This window comes from Microcebus murinus, chromosome 24 (assembly GCF_040939455.1).
Source record: "Microcebus murinus isolate Inina chromosome 24, M.murinus_Inina_mat1.0, whole genome shotgun sequence".
Lineage (NCBI taxonomy): Eukaryota > Metazoa > Chordata > Mammalia > Primates > Cheirogaleidae > Microcebus > Microcebus murinus.
This window is the reverse complement of record NC_134127.1, coordinates 17,223,884-17,250,913: the sequence shown is the minus strand read 5'-3', so window position 1 is coordinate 17,250,913 and position 27,030 is coordinate 17,223,884. Positions and strand designations below refer to the sequence as shown.

General features: G+C 46.9%; 1 protein-coding gene across 2 annotated transcripts in view; it reads right to left on the bottom strand.

Moving 5' to 3' along the window:
* The window catches only part of SH2D4A (SH2 domain containing 4A), a 58,805-nt gene extending 34,914 nt beyond the window's left edge, over positions 1 to 23,891 (bottom strand). For both annotated transcript variants that reach the window (XM_012785059.3, XM_012785067.3), the window contains exons 1-4: positions 23,750 to 23,891; positions 18,659 to 19,041; positions 8,007 to 8,163; positions 6,295 to 6,463 (exon numbers count right to left, since the gene is read on the bottom strand). In XM_012785059.3, the coding sequence (XP_012640513.2) occupies positions 6,295 to 6,463; positions 8,007 to 8,163; positions 18,659 to 18,839 (507 nt within the window). In that variant the 5' untranslated portion in view covers positions 18,840 to 19,041; positions 23,750 to 23,891. The remainder of the gene's footprint in view (positions 1 to 6,294; positions 6,464 to 8,006; positions 8,164 to 18,658; positions 19,042 to 23,749) is intronic.
* Positions 23,892 to 27,030: the final 3,139 nt, after the last annotated feature.

Sequence of the window (27,030 nt, the reverse complement as noted above, 5' to 3'; positions counted from 1 at the left end):
TGATGAGTATCTACTCAGGGAATGACTAGTTCAGCCAAACCAGCCCAAGCGGGGGCAAGGCTGCCAGTGTTTCAAGTTAAAATAACCCCTTAGATCTGCACTGGGACTTACAGTTTGCAAAGCACTCTCAAACACATGATCTCATGTAACTTCTACCCAAAAACCCAGGAGATAAACAAGGCAGTTATTTTTAATTCCCATTTGCATAGATGAGAAAACAGAGGCTCCAGAAGGTTCTGAGATTTGCCCACCTAGCACAGGTAGCAAACGCTGTGGTACAGATGGGACCCTGTTAGGGCACAGGGCAGAGGCTGCCCTAAGAACGTGAGGCACACTGAGAGAAGGACACACATGCTAGAGTTGTAGGTTCTGGAAAAACACCAGCGTGGACCAGCTGGGCTTAAGGAGTCCAGGCAGGTGGATTTAATCTTGTTTCTCCAGTGCTTTCCCACTCCTTCCTTCCTCTCCTTCCTTTTCTCCATGTTTTCTTAGGGATAAAGCTCTTCTGTTTAATCTAAAGCTAAGAACCCCCAAGTCTAAAGCATTCCTCCTAATGGGGGCAGGGAAAGCCCCGGAATCTAATCGTAGTAGCGTGATCCTTGAGATACGGAGGTGAATACCTTCCCTGGGGCAGACAGCAACATGACCTAAAGTCAGAGACCCAGGTAACAGTCCCAGCTCCACCTCCGAGTCAGGCTTTGCACAAACCATCGCCCTTGATTCTTCCACTCAGAGGACAGGAACAAAATCCTGTTTCCCACCTCCTGTGGGTGTCAGGATGAAGTGAACAGTGAACGTAAGTCTTGAAAACTGCACGGGGCTGCATAGATCTGAAATGTCACACTCCTCTCCCCAAACCCCATCACCCCAGGACCAGCGCTAGGGCAGATCTACCCGTTTCACCGACCGCCACCCCAGGCTCCTGGCTAGGTTCCTATGCTGTGTTGCTCTCTTCCCTTGAAGCTGACCTTGGCATTCCATTAACCCGATTCCATCCCATTCAAAATATTAGTGGGTCAAGAGGGAGAATAACAAAGTAACTGTAGGATTTACCCCAAGTTCCACACAGGCCCAAAGGGGGACCCTGATCACATGCTTGCCTTGATCCTTTTGTAAGATAATCAGAGCAGAGCTGAGAAAACACTGGTAACAAATGCAGAAATTCAGTCTACTCTTATGTTCATAAACAAAATACCCTTATTCACGACCACAACATGCTATTCTTCCATTAACTGGACTTCTGACAGCAACGGGCAGATCAGCACAGATATAAGGGGTCACTATCAACTAGAAGCACCACCTCCTGCAAGTCATTGACGTAGAAGCCACAGGGCTCCTATGATGCTGAGCGCACATCAACATTCAGGATGAAATTAACTTTCACCCACTCTCCATAGCCCTTGACAGATTTTTTTAGATCAGACCAGTAAGAAGTGCTTTCCGATTCAGGTCTGGTGCACTTTATGAGACTACGGAGCACAGTTTCCAGGGATTATCTGTCCTGAGGAAATTTATTACAGATCTAACAAGACTACTTTAGTAAATCTACAGCTGATTTTCCTGAAGTATCATTTATAATCCAGGAAGATGACTGCTCTTTGAATCCTTCCTCGGTTATTCAGACAAGCATCACAACCACTAAATTCAGTAAAAATTGCTTGAAGGTTTCCCTTTTTATAAACAGATTTTAGGTCTTGGGTACATGGAGGAATTTTAAAGACAAGGCAATATCCTTTTAGATATTATAGTTAAAATGAAGTATATCTGACACTTGGAAATCTTTAAACCTGAATTGCATTTTTTTTAATTTCAGAATATTACAGGGGTACAAACATTTTGGTTACATAAATTGCTTTTGTAACATTTAAGTCAAGGTTGTAAGGGTGCCCATCACCCAGATGGTGTGCACTGTACCCATTAGGCATGAATTTTCCCATCCACCTCCTCCCACCTGCTTGATTTCCAATGAATATTATTTCCATATATGCACGTAAGTGTTAATCGATTAGCTCCAATTTAATGAGTACATGTGGTGTTTGCTTTTTCATTCTTGTGATACTTCACTTAGAAGAATGGTCTCCAGTTCCATCCAGGATGATACAAGAGGTATTAGGTTTTTTTTCTTTTTTTTTGTTTTAGGCTGAGTAGTATTCCATGGTATACATATACCACATTTTATTTATCCACTCATGTATCGATGGGCACTTGGGTTGTTTCCACATCTTTGCAATTGTGAATTGCACTGCTATAAACATTAGAGTGTAGATGATGTCTTTTTTTTCCTTTGGGTAAATACCTAGTCGGACGCCGGACCAAATAGCAGGTCTACTTTTAGTTCTTTGAGGTATCTCCATTCTACTTTCCATAGAGGTTGTACTAGTTTGCAGTCCTACCAGCAGTGTATGAATGTTCCTATCTCTCTGCACCCACGCCAGCATTTGTTGTTTTGGGACTTTTTGGTAAGAGTCATTCTCCACTGGAGTTAGGTAGTATCTCATTATCTCATTATGATTTTGATTTGCATTTCCCTGATGATTAGAGATGCTGAGGATTTTTTTTTTTCATGTTTCTTGGCCATTAGTCTATCTTCTTCTGAAAAGTTTCTGTTCATGTCTTTTGCTCACTTTTTATTGAGGTTAATTTTTTTTTTTTTTGAGACAGAGTCTCGCTTTGTTGCCCAGGCTAGAGTGAGTGCCATGGCGTCAGCCTAGCTCACAGCAACCTCAAACTCCTGGGCTCAAGCGATCCCTCCTGCCTCAGCCTCCCCAAGTAGCTGGGACTACAGGCATGCGCCACCATGCCTGGCTAATTTTTTCTATATATATTAGTTGGCCAATTAATTTCTTTGTATTTATAATAGAGACGGGGTCTCGCTCTTGCTCAGGCTGGTTTCGAACTCCTGACCTCGAGCAATCCGCCCGCCTCAGCCTCCCAGAGAGCTAGGATTACAGGCGTGAGCCAACGCGCCCGGCAGAGGTTAATTTTTTTTCTTGCTGATTTGCTTGAGTTCTTTGGAGATTCTGGTTACCAGCCCTTTATCAGATGTATGGCATGCAAATATTTTCTCCCATTCTGTAGATTGTCTGTTCGTATTATTGTTTCCTTGGCTGTGCAGAAGCTTTTTATTTTGATCAGGTTCCACTTATTTTTGTTGTTGCTGTGATTGCCTTTGGGGGTCTTCTTCATAAATTCTTTGCCTAGACCTGTGTCTATAAGAGATTTGCCAACATTTTCTTCTATATTTTTAAGTTAAAAGAATTTTTAGGGGAAAAGGAAAGTGAGCTAACCAAATATCTGATGTGTGTTAGACATAGAAATAATTATCTCATTTCCTTATCACTGAATGCTACCAGATGGCATTAGTTTTCTACTGCTGCTGTAACAGATTATGATAAACTCAGTGGTTTAAAACATCACAAACTTAGTATCTTACATTTCCATCGGTCAGAGGTCCAACACTGGGTTGAAATCAAGGTGTCGGCAAGGCCGTGTTCCTTCTAGAGGCTCCAGAGGAGAGTCTGTCTCTTTGCCTTTTCCACCTTCTAGAAGCTGCCTACGTTCTTGCTTTATGCGTGGCCCCTTCCTCCATGGTCGAAAGCAGCAACATCCCATCTCTCCGACCATCTATAGCCCCATCTCCCTCTGATTCTGACCTCAGCCAGGAGAGATTCTGGTTTCCAGAACTCACACTGTCAGGTGGGGCCACTCAGTGAATCCAGGTCATCTTCCACCTCCAGGTCCTTATCACTCGTCACAGGTGCAGAGTCCCTTTCCCCACGTACAGTCACATACTCACAGGTTTCCGAGATCCAAGTGTGAACATCTTTGCCATTTTTCTGCCGCACATATTATTTGTTCCCTTTTTATGAATAGAGAAACTCGTGAGTTCAATGTTACAGTACCAGGAGATGAAGGAGGCGGGATTCAAGTTATTTCTGGCATTCCAGAAAGTATGTAAGTCCCTCTGAAATGGTTGCCTCTCTATTTTAATAACCATTTTATTAAATCAGGGTAGCATGAAGTAACATTTCTGAGAAAGCGTGCTGAAGTAACTGCATTCCTTTCCCAGGGCTACTGCAACCAATTACCATAAGCGTGGTTGCTTCAAACAGCAGATAATTATTCTCTCACCGTTCTGGAGGCCGGAAGTCAGAAATTGAGGTGTCGGGCAGGGCTGGGCTCCCCTTTAAGGCTCCAGGGGAGAATCATTCCTGGCTTCTTCCAGCTTCCGGTGGCTGCTGTCTTGGGCAGCGTAACTCTGCTCTCTGCCTCTTTCTTCACCTGGCCTTCCTCTTTATATAGACACCTGTCATTGGACTTAGGGCTCACCCTAAATCCATGGTAATCTCATCTCGAGATCCTTAATTTACATCTGCAAAGACCTATTTCCAAATAAACTCACATTCTGAGGTTCTGGGTTGACGTGAAGTTTGGAGGGACACTATTTAGCCCAGTATAGTAACACATATGGAGCTTACAATAAAAATCCAAGTCTACCGTTAAGTCAGCTACGCCAGAGACAGAAGATGACCTACTACTTAAATGCTCACACTGGTAGCTGTGCAGGTCACCTGCCTCCCTGTGCATCCTGCTGTCAGAATGAACTTCAGCAAACATCACCGGAGACCTTGAGACCATCTTCTCTAACATGGGGAAAGATGAAGAGCAGAAATATAAAAACCCTTCATCCATTGCTTTCCATATTCCTTGCACCTAAATGTTTCTCTGTCCCCTGACCCTCTCTCTGTCCATGTGACAGTTTAGCTGACACATAACAGAACAGCACCACTCTCCCTTTAGTATCTATGAGATGGCTAAAGAATAATAACCATGGTATCTATTTTAATTTTCATTTTAATCTCCTGGCCTATTTAAAAAAAATTTTTTTTGCTAGGAAAGTGTTGTAATTCAAGCACAAAGATGCACACACATGCTTAATGCTCTTGAAGGACATTCGTTGCTGCAACTGTTCTTCATTTTAGGGGTGCTGGGAAGGCAGCTGCTTAGAGGGGTTTGGTGTTAAACATGCTGGGTGCAGAGAAGGCCTACAAATGTTGGGGTGCCTCACTGGGGATCTGGGGAAAGAACCCAGGGCTGTCCCTGAGATGTAAACCAAATTTTAGAATTTGATACTCCTAAATACTTTCAGTCTCATATTTGTATCCCTTTATAAGGCTTCTTCACACGCCTCGCATTAATGGAGGCAATTGAGTACAAGAGTGAATAGTTAAGAAATGCCTTGGAGTCCTGCAGACGTGGGTTTGAATAAGACCTTGAGCAGGTTGTTTAACCAAACACACCTGGCCTCAGCTTCCTCATCTGTAAAATGGGCAAATACAAATGGTCTCTAGTTCATAGCACTGTTGTGAGGACTAGGTAGACACACTCAGCGTGTGTTTTGCCATGTAATAACCCCTGACCCACGTTGGTTATTAGATTCTTACTAGACCAGCAAAGCAGAGAGGAGATAGCCACACCCCCATCTGACAGCCTCCAAGAGGTCATGAGCACACACGACCAGTGTTGCAGGGATGGAGACTCGAACTCAAGTCAAACAACTGCAAATTCTCAGGGTAAATTCCTGGCAGAATAAGGTATTTCATACTAGCTTTATCATTCTTCCAAACTATAATCCAAGCAGCAAATTATGGTTGAGATTTTTTTAAGCCACCTGAACCACAGGAGAATTCATACCAGTTCTGAGCATAAAATTCCACTGTGTTGGGGACGTAACTGTCCCCATAGTCAACGGGCACAGTCTGTGAAAGCCAGTGTTCGAGTCTGCAAAAAGAGGGGAGGACTCAACAGAACACAACCTAAATCACAAATGTGCCCGATCCAGCCCTCTGCCTGTCTCTGACAGTCAGATTTTATTAGAACGTGGCCATGCTCACTCCTCGGTGTGTAGCTGTGACAGAGACCATGTGACCCACAAAGCCCGAGCTGTCTACCAAATGGCCCTTTACAGAAAAAAAGTCTGCCAACCTCTTAAAACAGAAGATGTATAAATGGTGGGAAAGGGGCGGGGGGCACCTGAAAATATCTTAAAATGCCTAATTTTATTCGTGGAGTTCTTAGTACCATCAGTCCCATGAAAAGGGGTGTTTTCTTTTTCATAAAGTCTCAGGGGAGCCAAATCCCCCCAGAATGAAACCAACAGCAGAACCTTAAGGCCGGGCAGTATCCCGCCCAATTTCAGATCCTGACGCGTGGCCACGTTCCTCTCCGTGGCCCCCACGTCTTTATCTGCCCTGGGTATGAAATTCTGCACATTGACAGACACGAAAGACTCACTCGGATCTTCTCCTCTCCCAGCGTTGGTGCCAGGCTGGGTCCCTGCCGCGGATCCCCTCCGTCTGTCCCCGTCTTGCGGGTGTCCTGAGCCTCCCGGTTAACTGGGACTTGCAGGCCACGGTACTGCGATTTCGTTTTGAAGCTATTGAATTCTTCAGACTGGGTTTTTCTGAAAAGACACAGAAGTGGAATCGTCACAAACATTCTTCAACCAGGACAGCTTTTCCAAAGCAGATGTGGACGTTCGACATATGTGGAAAACAGAAACAGACACCATTTACCGAGGGCTTGCAACAGGCTGGGCCCTTTGCTAGGGACTTCAGTGACAATACCTCAATCCTCATAACCACCCTGTGAGAAAAACCCTGGTATCCTCACCTTGTTATAAGAGGCTCAAAGAAATGTTATAATTTCTCCAAGGCTCCATCGTGGCACAGCCAAGACTTCAACCCAGGCCCGCCCAGCTCCTGGTTTGGAAGCTAAACTGCTAGAGCACATGCCCTCCTTTTGATCGGTCAGCAAATCATCCCTTTATCATCTATCCATATGCAGTTTTAAAGCCACAGGTGTTGGTGGGCAGGATTCCCCCAGCCCTTGGAAGTCCACTGCTCCCATCACCAGCCCTCGGGTCCCTCCCGTCCACCCTGATGTCTACACTTCACCAGCTCACAGTAGGGCTGGCACCACCACTGCCCAGAGCTAGAGGAGGACCCCAAGGGACAGCACGCTTCACAGAGGCTGCCTCAGGCACCATCTAGCAGTGGAGCGCCGTTACTTGCCTCAGTTTCCCTACCGTCTATATCTCTAGTTGATGTTACCATCCTATATTACCATCCTCCAGTTGATGATGTCACTTCCCTTTCCAAAAACCTCCTCACTGCCCACAGAATAAGGTCCACTCTCCTACATCTGGCCTTCAAGCCACTTTAGAGCATGGCCCGTGTCTTCCGCCACTTGGCTAAGTGTACCCCAAATGCTCAGAAGACCCCGCCCTTCCCCAAAGGATGACCCATAGTCAAGTCTAGGGGTCTCGATTATGTGCTCTGCCTGCACTTTCCTTCCTGACCTTCAGTAACTGGAAAACTACTTCACTTTCGAGGTTCAGTTCAGATTTTACTTTGTTCTGTGGATCAGAATGATAGACTTCTACCTGTGCTTGCTTGGCTCTGTGTTTATCCTTTCATTGCAGCACAAATCACAGCCCGCACTGGCTGTAAGTTAGTTGTCCATCTGCCTGTTGCCCCTCCTGAACAGGAACCTCCCTGTTCATCTCTCAATTCCCACAGCGCCTATTTATTCAGCTGCCCTTGTCTGAGCAACTTTCCTCTTAGAAGGTTCGAAACTTGAGCAGTCATTGCATTTCTCACATATATTCCTGACAACTGCATCGGCCTGGGTTAGTCTAACACAATTCCAGTGACACCAATGATAACCGATGGGGAATCTGCATGCTTATGTCAAATCTAATCACAAATCAAAACTGGAAGGACACACAGCAAAATGAAGCCGCTGATCTCATAGCATTGTGGGAATGAAGGTCTTTACACCAAAAGTGTAAAGAGACTTTGCAGAGAGATCTAAAATTATTTTGTGACCCTCAAAGAACACCTCGCTGTCCCACCAGATATACTGTGAGCGAAAGGCATCTTTTGCAGTGTTTTCTAAAGCGTGGGGAGCTTTTAAAGTCTCTTGTTGGTTTGCAGATCTCGTACCTGAGCTCTTCTGCCTCCTGCTCTTTCAGCTGGGCCCGCTCAGCAATGATTTCGTCACAGAGCATGTCGTAGGGTTTGTCGAGATGGTGTTCACCCATCACCCACACCCAGACTTCCTTGTCGGCTCCCAGCTTCCAATGGACAGATTTGCCATTCTCTGCATACAAACAAACAAGATCGAACAGATACCTTTAGTTACAGAGTATGAGGTTCCTTGTCACTTTGGGGGAAAAAAAAACATTAGATAAGTCTAAGCACTTCCAACCTGCTTGGGAACAGGCAGCATCCGTAAGTAGCAATGTTAATGGTGGCAGCTGCAGCAGGATTATTTTAAAAATATCATGGGTATGGTTTTCACACCTGCCTATTCTGTAAATGAAGAAATTGAGATGGGAAGAAAATGTTCATTATTTGTATTTTTCTTTAGGGTAACAGAGCTAGCACCAGACTCTGTCACCTCTTAAGTCTAAGAATCTCCCCGTAACCCAAAACTGCACAGCTACCCGAGGGTTTGGTGTTTCCATTATCTTCCTTGGCTTCGTGGATGGGTAGAAAGCATGCATTTTGGAGTTAGATTGGCTTGGGTTCAAATCCTAGCCCTGCCACTTACAAGCTATGTGACTTGGGCAAATTATATGATCTCTTTAAGACTCAATTTCCTCATGTGTGAAATGGGAATACTAATACTACACAGGACACAGGACTACATGGGACTGCCCCGCAGACCAGGCAGGTGCCACTACGCCAAGTGCTCCCTGGTGACTGCCACACAACTGGAGTTCAATAGAGGTTAACTGCTATCGTGGCCGCCCTATTATTTACCTATATGGCTGCCTCAGAGATTCACACCAGCTTGGGAGAAGATGATACGACCAGGTAGCGTGATACCTGGCGAAGTCACTTAAATAATCCTTGTTTACAATCGGTCTCGCAGGTCGGGTTACACCTTAGCACTCCTGAAATGCGGGCACCAGGGTCACACACTCTACAACTGGGGCAGGTGCAGTACACTTAGCAGGGACCAAGCGGGACAGTCCCTGAATATGTCGGATCCACCTTAAGGCCACTGTGGTCCAAAGTTAGTCCACCTGAGACCCCAAACTAGCCAGCGGCGCTAAGTGCAACAGGACACGTGACAAGTGTCTTTAAGAGTGAGACAGCCACATGGAGAGCGTCTCTCGTCTTCTTACGCTAAGTATAAGACGGTTTCCAATTAAATAATCTTCTGTCCAATATACTGGTGGCCTTCTGCATACTGTGCCCCCCAGACACCTTACAAAAGCAGGCTGCTTGAAGCCAGGCTTGTGCTTTCTACTGTTCCCAGGGCAAGGGACACCTCTCCCGTACAATCAAGTTCTGAACAGAGACACGGGGGGTGGGGAGGAAAACAGTCTCATAGTCTGCGATATGAGAAAAGGATTCACATTTACTGTTTTTACAGACAGAAACAGCAAAAATGACCCCCCTGGTAAGGAGAGGACGGACCCCAGTGTGCCCGAGTGGGGCTGGCCCCCGTGTGGCCTTGGCGAGCTCGAGTTCTGTTCCAGGCTGTGCCAAATTGTTCATTAACTTTGGAAAGCTGTCATACCTCATAAAACTCCCCTTATTACATCCTCTCAGGGCAACTAATAATATTTTTATGATGTCCATCTCTCAGCCTTCACCTAAGTGGGTCTCTACTGATATTTTTTTTTGACAGCAGGAGGACGACGCCCAGAGAGGGTGGTGGCAGAGAGCCAGGGGAGTGCAGAGGACAATGGGAGATTCCAGGGGCTCAGCCAGGACAGCCCAAGGCACGGTCCCCAGGGAGTCCCGCAGGCTACAAGCCGCAGGAGGAAGAGAGGAATTCTAGCAGTGCTGTGAACAGAGCAGGGGCTTAGAAACTGCAAGGAGGGGAGAAGGCAAAAAGGGGAGCAGCGAGAGCACGGTGAGGATAAAGGAATAGTGGCTCTCAGGCAAGGAGAATAAAACGCAAAAGTCAGATTTCGCTGGATGCTCACAACTATGCTCTTGGCAGAGTGCCACTGACAGCAAGCTCTGTCCTGACCACTCCTGACCTCCAAGAGCCCTTCAGTGAGGTCACGAAGCAAGGACATTGGGGGGGCTGCCGAGGGCTCCACACAACTCCCTGAAGTCGCAGGAGGGCAGGGAAGTTAGTCTAGCATAAGGCGTGCGAGCTCCCACTCGCCAGCTTCACACCCACATGAGAGACTGACCGCCAAGCCCCTCACTGCAGTTCATTCCATGCAGTGGCAACTGAGTGTCTACTATGAACAAGACGTACAGCCAGATGCTATAAGTGACATGGGCAAGAAAGAAATGTGCCCATTCTCTTGCAAGTAACCCAGAGTCTATGAGAGGAAGACCAAGGCAGTACCTTATTTATTTAATGAATTTCATCACATGTCTACCACGTGCAGGCACTGAGAGAGATGCAGGTGCACACTTAAGACAGCTCGGTTCCTGCCCTCGAGGACCTGACATTATATTTGTAGGAGGCAGACAATGAATAACTAATTATAAAAGTAATAGGGCTTGGAATACGGGGAGGTGGGGTGGAGTTAAAGGATGTTCTGGGATGCTCACGCAGAGAAGCCAACCTAGCGTGGCCCCTGGAGGGCCAGAGGGGCATAACTATAACCAGCATTGATTTTCTATTCAGTCCAGCGGGGATTCAGAGGATGGAGAAATTACTTTGGAAAGACAGAGAAGAAATAAGGAAAGTTCTTTGTGCTGCGCATTAGAGGGTGGATATGGAATTTACACAGAGAGTGGGCATGAGTTTGATGTTTGACACAGCAACAGCATGACCAGAGATCAGAGAAGGGGATCAACGCGGGGTTCTGGGGAACAGGGAGCCAGGGTGTCGGCCAGATCTGAGAGGTACACTGGAAGTCACCCGGCATGCCTGGCATGGGCTGAAGACCATGCAGGGGACCAGAGTGCCCCATGGCACAGGGGTCCACACTCCTGGCTAAGGGATTTCACTTTAGTCTCGGTACTGCCACTGAGCCAGAAAGCTGTATTAAAATCCTAGTTTTCCCACTAACTAGGTATGTGACCCCACAGACATCGCTTTGTTTCTGAGCCTGAATTCCCTCCACAATAAACATGCTGAAGTCCTACCTACATGACAAATGCTCAGAAAGTGTTGGTTCCATGTCCTGTGTCTGAATGGCCAATGAAGAGCCCATGGATATTATGAGCAGGTGGCACTCGGGTCAGGAAGATAATCCAGGAAGTTCTGCTGCACCAGCACCATGCCGGCTGGACAACGGTGACCTGCCATGGGTGGTTCATTGTCTGGGGCAAGAATGGGGACAGACTAGGGGTGAAAAGGCCAGGCGTGAGGTGGCCAGGCCCTACACCAGGCAGCAGTATGAGGAAAGGCAGTGCTAGAAAAGACAATAAGGTTCAGGTTGCTGAACGCAAGGAAGGGCTCAAAAATGACACGAAACATTTGAAACTTGCTAACTGGGAAGGATAGTGGGGTGACAGGCAGAAATAGTGACATCAAGAAAATAAATGTATTTGAGGTATAAGATAATGAGCTGCTTTGGAAATGTAGAATCAATTATGTTTACTTTTGCTAGAACTTCCACGTGGAGACTCTTCTGTGGATACCCGGACTACAGGACTGGGGATAAGAAGTGAGGTCGGGATTGACAGTATGGGTTTGGGGGTCACTTTACAGATGTCACCGTTGACGCCACTGGCACAGGTGAGTTCACAGACAGAATGCAGCCAAGCAAACAACACTGGAAAAGCATGTGCTTCCTTCAGGAGGCAGAAGAGAGGGCAGGGAAAAGAGTCCTGAACAACAATAAATAAAAAAGACAGGATTCTGATGCCCCAAATAACTAAATAATGGAGAAAGATACCAAGGAGAAAGCACCTCCCTGCAGCCCAGAGAAGAAAGGGAACCGGCTGCTGCTGAGACGACAGGGAGGGACGCTACGACTGAGAAAGACCTCAGGCAGCTCTGGATTTCACAGGCAGTTGTTTTAGGGAGACAGGTAGGGCACAGGAAAGAAAAGGACAGTGAGACCCAGAGCTGGCAGTAAGTATGTGCTCTGGAGTTTATTCTTGAAGAGGAAAAAGATGATTCAGGCATTTGCTCAGCAAATATTTACTGAGCATCTGCTATGTTCCAGGCACAAGCTTGATAGACCTAAGCGACAGGCAGGGCAGTTGAAGGGCTCAGATGGTTGACAGATGCCTTTACACTGGGGTGGGTGGGCGGGGCTTATATCACAGCTGGGTTGTTGGAAGGGGACACGGTAAGGACCCCAGGGGATGATGGCCAGACAGAGGTGCAGAGACCAGGTGAAGAAGAAGGTGTTGACAAGAAGATGAGAAAAGCTCCAGCCCGGGAAGCCAAAGTTGAACACGGAGATGGACAGAACTACACTTCGGCGCTCAATGCACCTCCTTAATGTGAGGGTGTAAGCTCAGGGGATCCTAATGGGCCACGCACCACATCTTTCCATGCTTTGGTATGGTCTAGGCATTCTGGATTTTCTGTCGGCTTCACCTTGAAATGACATGAACTCTTTAATCACAGGACAGTGCGGGCGGGACCTTTTGGTGGCACTTCCATTTAATTATAAGGTTTTCCTTTCCAGTCCCTGAATCATGTCTGTACTCTGCAGGGCTGTTTGTGTTCACTATCTTAGGGATCTTTGAAAAGTTCTAAAACCAACTTCTCTAGAAAAGTGAATCAGTCCTGCTCGGTACCGCATGACAAAGAACTGCTGAATAGAGACCCATCTCCCTGCCTCGTTATGCAGAGAAATTTCCTCTCAGGTCTGCAGTTATTTATTCCTCACCTTGGGCCACCTATAATGAAGGCAGTGTTAAAAAATGTCACATAAAAATGGAGTAGCACACATTCTGGCAAGGAAATGGCCAGGCTCATCCCAGTCTTGAATTGCAGTGTGACATGGCTCACAACACCCATTGTGTCCTGTTTATCCCCATGTGGCACGTCCAGCAGGGGAGCAAGAGGGAGAGAGGGGGCTGGGTCATCTCCTTGGGCGTGGGGAACATCTGTGCGTCAGGGAGTCAGCACCCGGCCTCTGTCCCAGTGGGATCCAACTCAGAAGCCGACTGTAGTAAGCGACACGTGAGTGCGGGAGTAAGGTGTGCGCACGCGCGGGTGGTGGGGGGAGAACTGTGAACTCCACCTCCACAAAGAGAGGACCAAGGACTGAGCCAACAGAAGCCAGAAGAGAATCAATGCCAGGACCTCCTACGGTGGCCTGGGACAGTAGAAACAACTTCACACATTAGCTACGATGGGGTCCCCTCAGGGCTGACAGAGCAGGTGCCTGCCAGCACCGAGGTTACGTATGGATAGACTTCCATAAACCACTGTCACTTTGTCCCAATAGACCTCCCTTCTTCTGGCCTCTCCTCTAGGACACCCCACTCCTCTCAACCTATCCAGAAACTGAACGATGAACGCCAGGCCAGCAGGGGACTCTGGTGCCACGGCCACGTCCCTTCCGACTGGGCAAGGCCCATGTCCGATCTTATCATTAAATATCACCCTAGGCTGTCACCTGCCCTATGTCACTATGAGGACATTGAGGCTCAGGGAAGTTGAGTGACTTGCCCAAGATCACAGAGCCACTGAACACCAAGACGAGAATTCCAAACCCATCTGCATGACCGCAAAACCTGTTTTCATGGCAGCCTTGTCATGCATGGACCAAACTGAAACGCTCAAGAGTGAAAAGGAAACCAGCCAAAGGGATTATGGGGTGACAAACGTAAACGGGCCTCTGGGGGGCAAGCTGGGATGCACAGTGACCATCCTGTCCTTTCCTGTCCCTACAGAGCAGGACGGGCTACAGAAAGGCCAGGTCCAGCCCGATGTCCGTTTCAATGAAGACCAAGGCCGATCTCTATCAGGACTTCCTAAAATTACTTGGGACTATTGCTTTCCCCATTATTTGCTATATTTGTTAACCTGGGTAACAATCCTGGAGTTATTCACACCAAAACTTTTATGCTTATTTTAGAGACAAAAGGAGAGCTGAGGGCCTGCTCTGCATCATGGTCCCAGGAAGCCAGGGTGGGAGGGTAGATAAGCAAGAACTTCAGGCAGAAAAGTAGACAGAAACACTGAGCTGGAGCGAGGAGACCCCCTGGGGCCAGGCAGGGCCAGAGGGATGCAACGCTCTTATTACTCATAAATGCCACTCCCCATGTGGCCAAGATGCAGAGCCCAGCTGAATCTTAAAGCTCAGAGTTACGGAGACAGATGGTAAGGCAGGATAAGAAGGGCCAAGACCAATGATTCAGGACAGACATGGAGTCGAGCTGGACCCAAGTTTGAATCCTGGTTAAACCACTGACTTGCACTAATTCTACCTCCAAGTATGTTTCTTTATTAGTAAGGATAAGAGAGACAAAGCTGAACTCACAGGATTCTTAAGAGGATTAAATGAGATAATACAAATGCAATGCTTATGCCCGGCACATACTATTAATAACAGACCAACGCCTTGGGAGGGGAAAAGCCCTATAGACTAGGACAGATAATGCAGAATTTATAGGATTCTGTGGCCAGGTGGGCGGGTGAGGATAATCAGGGTTAACCAGGTGGCTCCCTGGGGTCTGGTGTCAGTGAATAGGGACAGCGAATGAGAGGCAGGATGACCAGGGATGCTGGGGAGAGTTGGGGTGATGCAGATGAATCCGGTTTTGCACCACACATGCAGGGCTTATGAATCTTCCGAGCGGAAATGCTCTCTAGGCAACTGACACTAAGACCGACGCCCAGATGAGAGGTCTGCCCTGGCAACACGGGTCTCAGAGTCACTGCCTCATAGGTGGCATTTGACCTTTAAAGACAGAAGAGTTGCCCCAGGGAGATAATACAGACTCTTAACCAAGGATCTCCAAACCCCCGGGGCATCTATGAATGAATGGGCTTTAGCAGGTCTGAACATTGTAAGATTATACACAAAATGTTGTATGGATGGTCCTGGGCCCAAGCTTTCAGTGAGTTTTTAAAGGAGCCTATGAGCTCCCCACTGGCCCAACGCCATCTCAAAAATCATAGACCACCAGCATAGAGTGAGGTACCCCCAGGAGAACACGGATATTCAGGGGGCCAGGCAGAGATGAAAAAGAAACAGAGGAAGAAGAGATCCAGGAAATGAGTCTCTGAGCGGCAACTCTTACTAGGGAGTCAGATGTGACCGAGGAATCAATTGGAAAAGAACCAAATGCAGCAGTGGAAGTCATGGCCTGTCCTACTGTGCACAGAGGATTCACAAGGTGGGGGGGGGGGGGGGAGAAAGCAGACCGCCAGTGCCACATATCAATGGCTTTATCATTATCTCATGGCAAGAGAAGGCTTTCCATAAAGGCACTTGCCCACTTGGTAACCATGAGAGTCTGGCAAGTGAAGTTTTGCAAATCTAAGTCTGTTTCAAGAGCATACAAAGGAGCTGCTGCTGCACCAGGCACAGCAACCAGATCCCAGCCTGCCACAGTAAGTTTCCACCAACTTGAGAGAGACTCCATGAAACAAGTGCTGGGAAACCTTCTGCTAAGGGAAGGCATCTTCTGTTTGTGTTACCAAATAAAGTTAGACAGGAAAAGAGCTCCATGGCAGATCCCCAACACAAGCATACGTTTTAGATGTGTGCAAGGCACCTTCAGACAAGAGTAATTCATTAAGCTCCAGGTCAGCTCACATGCAGCATTTTTGTCAACAGTGCCAGCTTCAGGAGAACCAGACTCTGGGTCTATGCCAGCTCTGTCATGGACTAGCTGTTGCCCTGGCAAGTTAATTCACGTCCTGAGCTTTACTTTCCCCTCATCTGTAAAACATGAATAGCAATTCATGTTCCAGGCTTGGTTGTGATTATTGAGATAATGTATTTAAGTGTTTACTATAGGGACTGACACATAGTCAGCTTAATACACACTGGCTGGTCTTACTATGCCAGTCCAGAGCAGCAGCGCTGTGCAAATGTGGGCCACATCCATAATCATAACTTTTCTAGTAGCCACATTTAAAACATTAAAAGAAACAGGTGAAATTAATTTTAATAATACAGTTTACCCAAGCTCTCCAAAATGTTCCCATTTCAATATCTAATGAACATGCAGTTGTCACCGTGGCATTTTATTTTCCTTCTACCAAGTCTTTGAAATCTGAAAGTTTACACTCACAGTACCCCTCAATGGAGACACCCCTCAACTGAGACAGTCACACATGGCTAAGTGGCCACAGTACTGGACAACATAGCTCCAGACCTCTAGCAGAGTAGTTCCATAATTCTCTCCCCAAGAATCACATCTTCCCCACTAGAGAAGTCAGAACACATCTTCTGATGCATTTCTGGGTTACATCCATATTTCTGATTTTTTTTAGCCTTTCCTGCTTCATCCTTTAGATTACTATAAGGGACAAGATCCTGTGATACACAGTACACAACCGTTATAAGGACGCTCTCCACAGTGGCCTGTATATGTAGAGAAAAAACGGCCAGATGACAATGATAGAACTTTTAAGTGATGAGCTACAGAGTGGATAGGAATGAAGTTGGGTATATGATATTAATCTAATGAGAAGACAACACCCAAAGCCATAACCTGGCTAGGAACTTCTAAGAAAAAGCAGCACTTAGCCCAATACCAGCCAGGGAGGCAGCAGTGGGGAAAGCAGAATGCACAGGTGACCCCAAAAGGAGCTGACACACACAGTGAGGTCTCGGCCCACAAGGACCACAGGCTTAGTAGGTCTACAGCACAGACAGCACCTCTGGGCAGCGCCGGCCATGACAGCGTTGCCTTGGACTGTCTGTGGCTGTATCGTCAAAGACAGAGCAAGATCAAAGTCAGAGAAATGCTGTGTTTTTAGGGGAAGTGAAAGAAACCTTTCCCTTTTCTGTAGCCAGAACAACAGCTAATTTCACACAACATACATTTTTCCAAGTGTTAAATTTAAGGGGTTAATAAACTTTTGGCATGAAATATTGATAGAACTTTCATGTGCATAGTAACATACTTGTCTCACGCTCATGTCAAAGTAATGCAGGGTTTCTGAGAGGTAGATTCAAAACTTTACAAAGGAAAAATTTAAGCAAAGAAACTGCAACTATTGTCATAAGTCATCACAAGGAAACCAATTTGGCAAACATGAGAAGCCCAAAGCCTAACAAAATATTTGGGCCGTGGACTCCAGGGACAAGAACCCTTCAGCTCACACTGTGACATGTTATGTTCACAATAAGCGTGGTGCCCAGAAGAGAGCCAGCTATATCTGATAAACTCTGACTACAGAATGCAAGGAGATGCATAAACCAGCTCAGAAAGACAAAGGGGTTATGCTTTAGTTTGGACATGGTATTTGTTGAAGGAAAAATTCTATTTTGGATAGTGTGGAATTAGGTGAAATCCAACAGATCTGGACATCTACTATTTGTGGTGTGACCTTGCATATATTACTTCTCTTAGTTTTTTCATCTATAAAAGATGAAAGTTAATACTAACTCCGCAGTAGTTTGGGGAAGATTAGATATAACGTATGTAAAAGTGCTTCACAAAGTGTCTGAAACAGCAGGTATTTAATAGCTGTTCTTGATACGAATAAGTGAGATACTTATATTCATTTCCTTATTATAAAGGCTTCATTGAAAAAGTTTTCATAAAAGACAGGATAAGGTAAAGGTTGTTAAACTAACTTCCACTTTGAATCTGTGCATATACCAAGCATGCAAGTGAGATTCATTTTTCTCAACCTCTAAAACCATCATTTTATAAACTTATTCCTGGTTTAATGAAAAAAAGAGAAAAAATTGGTCCTGAATGTGTCTGTAAGTGGCATCAAAAACTGCTGCATTGGAGGGGGGGAAATGGGCATTTATTGAAACCTTAAAATCTGTACCCCCATAATATGCCGAAATAAAAATAAAAAATAAAAAAAATAAAAAAATAAAAAAAAACTGCTGCATTTTAACAACTTAGGTATTCATCTATGACAAATTTTGCATGCAAGGCAGCGAGGGGGGGCGGAGCTTAATGTGTGCTTTTATATCCCTGTGTGTGAATATGCTTTAAGTCTTAATGCACAAATAACTTCTCCCCTACGGTCTCAAAAGAACCCTCTTAAACTTCCAGGAATTCCTTTGGTCATGAAGAAGTACATCCGATTAAAAAAAAAAATAGAATGATGTTTTTCCTTATAGCAGTTCCCTACATTTTAAGAAGGGGCCCCCTTGCAACAAAAGATACCTCAAAGAAAAGTCCCTTCAGGTCTACAAAATGCAAACACAACTGCTATAAGGATACTGAAACCAGAAATTTGTGTTCTAGTAGAATACTAGGCATTTGTAACAGTAGGGGGAACAGAAACCTTTCTCAACATCCTTCAAATCAAACCCTATCAGTGACTTTCTACTTCGGTGTAAGGTCAGTCTGGTTTCAAGTAAGAGATCTGCTTACAGCTATGCAGCAACTCCAAAGTGAATACTGCGTGTGTAGACTTCAAGTTGATAAACTGCACTATTAGAATGTCAGTAACACTCAGGGCTCATTGCACCTGCTCTGCTTGTGACTAGCGTGAAACTGTCAAAGCGAGCTGGGAGCTACTCCACCCACATTCACGAAAGCGACGTGGCTAAGTTTACCTTTCTTTGGTCTGGATTTCACTGGCAAGGACTCCTTTCTTTCCATTGCCGCTTCTCTTTCTTTCCATCGCCGGATCTGCTCCTCCCTCATCTTGAAGAACAGGATCTGTTTCTGTTCCTCGCTGAGCTCTGCCAGTAGATCGGGATCTATGTACATCTCGGCTAGTATCTGTTTCAGCATCTCTGCGGTTCAGGCGTCTTTTACACCTGTGGCAAAAGTTCCTGAAAATGACCTCCAGTTGTGCCTCCACTTTGGCCAGCACCGGGTGTGCCCACAAATCTTCCCGAAGCCTCACAATCCCGGCTGAGTGCGACAATAATTCAACAAGCAGGCTCCCGAGACCTGGTACCAAATATCCCCGTCAAAATGCTGTTCAGCGAACCTGCAAAGAGCAACAGCCCCGAGTTAGGCAGTATTAAAATGCGAAGACAATGGCAAGGACAGGCTTATAAATAAAGCTGAGAGGAAACATAGTATCACTTTTCATTTCAGGGGAAAAGAAGAAACAGCTGAGGCACCCTTTGTTAAGAGTTTGCCTAACCTCGATCCTGTAACTTCCAAAGATACTGTATCAAAATAACAAAAACCCCAACTTTGTACAGGTCAATCTCAGGGAAACAAAACAATTAAAAGAGGTTTGGCCTTCTCTCAACTAAGCAAACATTATTGCCACACAGCCTAACAAACCACCAACTGTAAGGCTTAAAAAAGAAAAAAAAAAAAAAGGTCACAAGAAGTAATTAAAAGCCTCTTTTCAAACAACCTGTTGCAAAAGAAAATATCATTTTGCAGATTTCAGAGTTACCCTAAACCAAACCAAAACAGAGCCATACTCAAGGAAGAACAAAAAAGAAATAAAAATAAGACTACAATGCAAATTTTGCATTTTCCCTTAAAAGCAGCACTAAATAAACACAAGTATGTACTTTCATCTTCAGAAAAGGGCAGTGTAATTTCCAGACAACCTACTAGAGCCATAACATCGGTACAGGTGCAAAGGAGAACATTCATGTCGATTCTGGAAGGTCACCAGGTTTTAGGTGTACCTTTTCCTGATAAGCTAATTAAAAACAAATCTAACTTTACAGACCAGATAAACTGAGGAATGAAGAGGTCACTAGGTTCCTAACAAAGGATCCTTGATTTATAAGAGTTTACTACAGGGCTCCTTTAAAAAGAAGTCATGGGCCGGGTGTGGTGGCTCACACCTATAATCCTACCACTCTGGAAGGATCACTTGTGTCCAAGAGTTGGAGACCAGCCTGAGCAAGAGTGAGACCCTGTCTCTACTAAAAATAGAACAAATTATTCGGGTGGGGTAGCATACACCTGTAGTCCCAGCTACTCGGGAGGCTGAGGCAGTAGGATCAATTGAGCCCAGGAGTTTGAGGTTGCTGTGAGCTAGGCTGACACCATGGCACTCTAGCCTGGGCAACAGAGTGAGACCCTGTCTCAGGGGAAAAAAAAAAGAAAAGAAAAAGATGCCATGGATTTGGACTTGCACGAGGGATTCACAGAGATCTTACTGGGGCTGGCAATTCCACTGAAGTTCCATTCTACTTTACACATTTCTATTTGGTTGATTTTTTAAAAAAAATACCAAACCTTCATACTTTTACAATCACAAAAAAGATTATGCATATATTTCCATTCTAGAAAAAAAAAGACTTTGGTTTCAAAGTAATAGGACATACAGAAGTCCTACTGTGACTTTTCAAGATAACCTGTGTTCTAAGAAATTGACCAATAATTTGGTGCTTACATTGCCTCAATAATCTCACCACCTAGCCATGTCCTCTCAAATACCTTATTTCTCCACACTAACTTCAAACACTCTTAAAACTTCAGACTAGTTCTTTAGTCCTACCATGGCCACAAAAGTTTGCACTGCTCTTATTTTGTTTACTTTCTCATTCATACGGCTAGATTTTTAAGATTTTTAAAGCTCCTCTCACCGCCTAAGGAGTCCCCTACACCTTCCCCCTTGCAAAGCCGTTTCCAGACAGATACCAGTCCATTGACACAAACATGCTCTGCAGCCAGGGCACCGCAGCCTGGTGGCATATATAGCCCTTAGAGTCACTAACCATTCATTATGCAACAGGGGCCGTTATTGAAGCTGCAACTATTCTTACTAACTGCAACCTCTAATCTTCCGTAGCACTCAACTACCGGAACTCAGATGGAACAAAATATTCAGAGAAAATTTTAAAAGAGTGAAAAGCAGTGTCACCGACTCTAACTTAGGAGCACACGCCCCTCTCAGCACGCCCCTTGCTGACTTTGCATTTTGCTTGGAGTTGATGTTCAAAGGCCTTAACAGCCACAGAACTGATATCTTATAATGATTTCTTGACTTTTGGATTCTAACAACTGCTCAAGGGGCGGAGCTGGCTAAATCCACACACTCCAAGATAAAGGGGCAAGAAACCAAAGGGAATGACTCCTTGACATTCCAGTAAACATCCTCGTGTTGGCACTTCTCATGACTGCCATGGTTGACTTTCACTAAAATAAAGCACAGCAGAAAATGAGCAGCTCAGTGAGGTTTGTTCTGCTGTGTTCCCCATCCTGAATGAGGTGAATCCTCTTCAAGGGTTGGGTGGAGACTAAAAATTAAAAGCCTGAAAGTGTCAAAGTCACATTCCTCCTCTATTCACTGCCCAGAGCACTCCTGAAAACAGGACTAACACTTACCATACCGGGCACCACCTTAACTCACTTAACCTTCACAAAACCCTTTGAGTTCACCACTATCCCCCTTTTTCGGATTAAGAAGACCAAGCACAGAAGTCCAGCAGCTAGAAAGTGGCATAGTTGTGCAGTCTGGCTCTAAGTCTGCTCTTTTGTCTTCCACAACACAGAGGGCCTGTAGTGAGTTTGAGAGCCCAGAATCAGAACATTAGGACACGGTGCCACGTGTGAAATTTCAGAAAGACGACCAGCAGATTCCTGCAGGCTCACTGAACTGCAGGTTCACATACCTCACCCGGGTCAACTGGCGCTGATAAGCCTAGGAGAGGCCAAGTGTTGAAAACACTCCACCTGGGAAGGACAGCGAGGAGCTGTCACGCTGGCCCAGGTGTGCATGTTGTTTGCCTACTTTATTCACCGGCACTTACCTCAATTTCTCCTTCCACTTAGTCATCTACTTTGTCTCCAAGATTTCTTCTTCTCCATGAGCAGCAGTGTAAATAGTACACGTGTCAAGAGTTTCACAGCACCTCTGTGATGAAATGCTCAAGCTCTTTCCCTCTTTTTCCATTTTGATTTTGCTTTGTTTTGCCTTTTGTAGCAAACACGGATTTGCAGCACTAAAGTTAACTAGCCAATCACGAAGGAAAGACACTGGCCTCGAGACTACTTGGAGGACCCAATTGAGAACTATCTGTGGTCAGGCTGTTGACTCTGGGGCCTTCTGAGACTGTAGATTAACTCTGCCCCCAGCCCGTGAACCCTACCCCAAGGCTTTAAGATGGAAACTCAAGCACGGCACAGTGACCACAGGACAACCAGCAGGGACTCCAGCCTGCATTCCCAACTCCGCCTCTCAAAGAGCGCTGGAATTCTGGGCTGCCTTGGACTCAGTTTCCACATCTGCAAAACGAAGGCCAGTTCAGTCTGAGAAGCTGCATGATTTGTGCACTATGCAATATAATCTAGCGTGAAGTTAAGAAGCGGAGCCAGGGTCAGGAGAAACAAACAAGGATATTAACTAACCAGGGTTTTTCCCACTTTCACTCCCCAAGAAGACAAATAATCATTGCTGATTCAAACTCAAATGGCTTTCCCCTAACACATTAAGTACAACAAACTTCCAGTTATTCAAGATCCAATAAAGGAAAAGCTCTGATTCTGTTTTCTTCTAGCACATTGCCTTTTAAGAGAGCCAAACAGCCCACACCTGCTATCTATTCCAAAAACCAACTTCTAAAGGGTCCTAGGATCAGTTAAGTTTCCCACCATCCTATAGACTTGGCCTGATTCTCACCCCTCCCACAGCCACTGCCCCACAATGCAATTGTGGCTTTAATTCTACATTTTAAAATATTATCTGCATTTTTAATGACAGACATTTTGCTAAGTTTTGAAAATATACTGTTCTTAAGAAACTTGAAATTACCATACACATGGATTTACCTAGAAGATTGCACTCATATGCCAAATCTATGACCATATATACCTTCCACTATTTCCCTTTTAAAAATAGTTGTATCCAAGTTGTTGTTTGTATTAAACAAGCAATCAAATAAAAGCCTTTTGGGAGATGAGGAGAATGTGTTTAGAAGGGGCCGCTCTCGGTCTTTCTCTGAGACCCCTACCTAGGAGGGGTGGAGCAACTCTGAGGAAACTAAACTGTGGCTACTTAGGGCGCCCACGTGGACGCCACGGCCATAAGTGCCCACTTGGTTGAGGAAGGCCGTCGCCCCCTGGGGACACGGGCTGGACCAGCCTCCCACCGCGTCCCGCCCCACGTGGAGCCCCCTGGGCGGTGCCGGCGCTCAGGGAAAGCGCAGCCGAGCGTGGGGTGCAAGAAGCGCGAGCCGGGTTCTCCGGGCGAAGGAGGGCCACACGGTCCTGTCCCACGCGTGTGTGCGGGAGGCCGAGCCGGCCAGGGAGCCACAAGGCGCCGGGGCTGTGCTCCCACCCGAGTCCAGAAACTCCAGCCCGGCCCAGATCCTCCCCGCCGCCGCCCCGTCCCTGCCGGTGCCCCCACTAGCCGGCCTGCACACCCCGCCCAGATTCCCACAACTTCCACCAAGGACTCGCTGGTCCCCGCGGACTCCTCCGCCCCCCGCCAGCACCCCAAACCCCCGGCCCCCTGGGGACCGCCGCTCACCCAGCCGGCGGCTCCAGTCACCGGACACCCGACACCGGACACCGGCCGCGCGCGCCGCCGCGCTTGCCGGCTCTGCACGCACCTGAGCCGCCCCAGGCGCGACAGAGGGACAGGAGAGAGGGGCGCACAGCCACCGACCCTAGGCCGCCCGCCAGCCTGCCGGGCTCTGCGCCTCCCACGTTCCCCCAGGCCACTCCCCACCCCCACACTCCTCTCTGGGCCTTCCCTCATCCCTACCCCCAGCACCTACCTGGGCAGGGTGGCCTGAGCACCCGCCACGTCCAGTTGCGCCGCGGCAGCTGTCCGGGCAGCGAGGGAGGGACCGGCAGGGGCGGCGCAGGCGGGCTGGGCGAACTCGGGCTGCGAGCAGAGTCCCGCCGCGCCCACATGCCGGGGTGACTGGCTGTGCGCTCGCTCGCGGCCACACCCGGCAGCCTGGACACTCTCCAGGGCCACTCGCCGGCTTGGCTGAACCGCCCGGGCAGCTCGGGTCGCCTGCCCGGCGCGCCTCTCCTCCTGTCTCAGTTCATGGGAGAGGGGCGTGCAGGCTGCGGGGCTGTCCCGCCGGCTCCGGGAGCCGGAGGGACGTAATCACATGCGTGCGGGGTGGCCCCCGCCAAGCGCGACAGCTCCGGGCTCCTTGCGAGGTAGAGTCCGCGGGGGTGGCCCCTGCAGGCCAAGGCTGCCCACCTCTCCGTCCTCCTCCCCCGTCCCTAGAGCTGAACTTTTTCCCTTCCTTTTATTGACATTAATTATCAAACTCTGGGCACTTATCAGCACAGGTGTGGCTTTGCAGGACAAGATGAAGGAGGAGAAAGGCTGACGGAAAGCAGAGATGGGGAACGAATGGAAGAAACCTGCAGGCAAGGAAAGACGGAAGGGAATGGTGTGGTTCGCAGCAGGAACAGGCTAGGTGGTGTCTGAGGACGCCAGGGAGGAGCCGATGGGCCACAAACAAGGATGGCTTGGAGGAAATCCGCAGAAGCAGAGTGGAAAGTTTGGAGGGCGTTTTCCATCGTAGAGGAACATTCAGAGCAAGTGGAGGGAAACAGCCTGCCTTGGGGAACCCCAGATTGCAGGTGTTGGGGAAACAAATAATAAACAGAGAGCAACAGTAATCCCCTGACCGCCTGATTTATTCAGGAGCGTGATCTGCTGGGTTCACAAATAAAACGTTCTCATACCTTAGCCTCTCCAGACTGCGGGGGAAGAAATGCGAAGTTACAGCGTCAGGGCAGAGCTCGATCCTCCTGTGGTCAGGAAACAAGCCCCAGCTGTTGAGGAACCAGGGATCGGCTCCAGGGATCCGATCGGGGAAGAATTTCTGGTCTAGGGTTTAGCTCCCACTGCTACCTAAATGAATGGCTGTGTGGCGCTGTAGGCTGGAGTGTGATTTGTCCCTGGTCAGCTGCTGTGGCCAGCTCAGAATGAATCTGAGCACTTCATGGGTCCATCAGTTGAAGAACTATTTAACATAAAGGTGGGTCATCAGGCAGTCAAAATGCCAGAGGACACTGGTGACTGCCAATTACCTGCCTCCACACTCGGTCTCTCTGCATGTCCTGACAAGTCCTTCTTCCTGACGGCTCTCGTTATGCTACTAATCTCTGGCTACCTCAGTTTCCTCCTGTAGATAATGAGTGCCTACGTTAAGTTGTTGCGAAGGTTAAATGAGATAATATGTGTAAAGCGCTTAGAACAGTTCCTGGCATGTGGTGAGAGTTCAAACACATTAGCTCACACTATTTCATACCACGTGCTATACTATAATTTCAGGTTCTTAACAGCCCACACCTGGACTGTGAGTTTTCCATCTACTGTGTAACTTAGACTGCATGTTATTCCCTGTGATCCCAGCCTCCCGGTATTAACAGCCTGGGGTAGCTCCCTCCCACGTTGTACTAGGTGGGTCTGCTTAACCCACAGAAGATGGCACAAGTGATGGTATGCCACTTCTGAGATTAGGTCAAGAAACATCTTAGAGCTTCTGTCTTGATCTCTCTCTGTATCTCTCTCCCTATCTCCTCCCCTTCCCCACCTGACCCCCCTTGGATCATTCCAGGGGTGTTGTCATGACCAACCCTATGGAGAGAAACAGAACTCCTGCCCACAGCCTCAGGAATGAAATTGGAAGTCTCATTCACACCTTCAGATAACTACAGCATTGGCCTATAGCTTTGTTGCAAATTCATAAGACATCTCGACTAAGTCACTCTTAAATTCCTGCCCTACAAACATGCAGATAGTACATTTGTGTTGTATTAAGCCACTAAGTTTGGGGTGATTTGTCACACAGCTATAGATAACTAATACACCTCGTCACTGGCCCTGATTCTAAGGCAGCTTTAGGTAGCTTTCATGGATGGGAAAATTACCTAACTTCTTTCAACACAGATCCTGGGCCTCACCCCAGAGCTAAGAAATATAATATCTACAGGGCCCGGGCCTCTGCATTTTGATCGGGTCAGGGATGGGGTTATGGATCATGCTTTCAGAAACTCTGCTCCAGGCTCTCCAGGTCACATATTTCTGAATGCAGTTGTCAAATTAATCTTTTTCCAGCCTGGGCAACATAGCAAGACTCCATCTCTACAAAAAAAAAAAAAAAATTAATTAGTTGGGTATGGTGACACATGACTGTAGTCCCAGCTACTTTGGAGGCTGAGGCAAGAGGATCGCTTGAGTGCAGGAGTTTGAGTCTGCAGTGAGCTATGGTGATGCAACTGCATTCTAGTCAGGGTGACAGAGCAAGACTCTGTCTCAACAACAACAACAAAATTTATCTGTTTCAAGACTAACTCTAATCCACCATTCAGTTGCCAAAAATCCTTTGCTGCTCATCTTCACTCTTACCCAAAGAATTGAGACTACACTGCTTACCAGCTTTCAAGGACCAGGATAACCTGACACTAATTTCCCTTGGCCTTGTCGTCTTCCTAACACAAACCCTACATTCAGATAATCGGGCATTTTCCAGGCCCTAAACCTACACAGGCTGTATAGCTTCACACTGTGCCCTATGTCTAAAAGGTCTTGACCTTGGCTTATGAAAACCCTTCCTCTCCCTCAAGCGTCAGTCTTTAGGAAACCTCTCCTGCCTAGCTCTCCCCAGCCAGAAATGGTCCCAGGCTCATCCACATTTATAGCACTTGGTTCACAACTTAGCAACTAACACATCCAGGAACCACTTAGCAAACGCCTGCTAGGTGCCAGGCCCTCTGGTGACACTGGGGAATGGCAGAGAGTAGACAACCATGATGCGGTCCCCGCTGCCATCTTCAATGTGACCCTACCTTATACATAGCTGTGTGTATATTTTATGTCCCCTTTGAAATTGTCAACACCCTGATGGCAAAGACTGTGCTCTATGTGAGTTGTCATCTTCCCAACACATCTGGGATTCTGCCAGATTATTCTGCCCAGCACCTAGGCACACAATAGGTATTCAGCGAATGTTAGTTGAATGACTAACATTAGGGTTAGGGTTAACAGCCCATAAGAACACAGACTGTACAAAAATAGTGCAGTCGT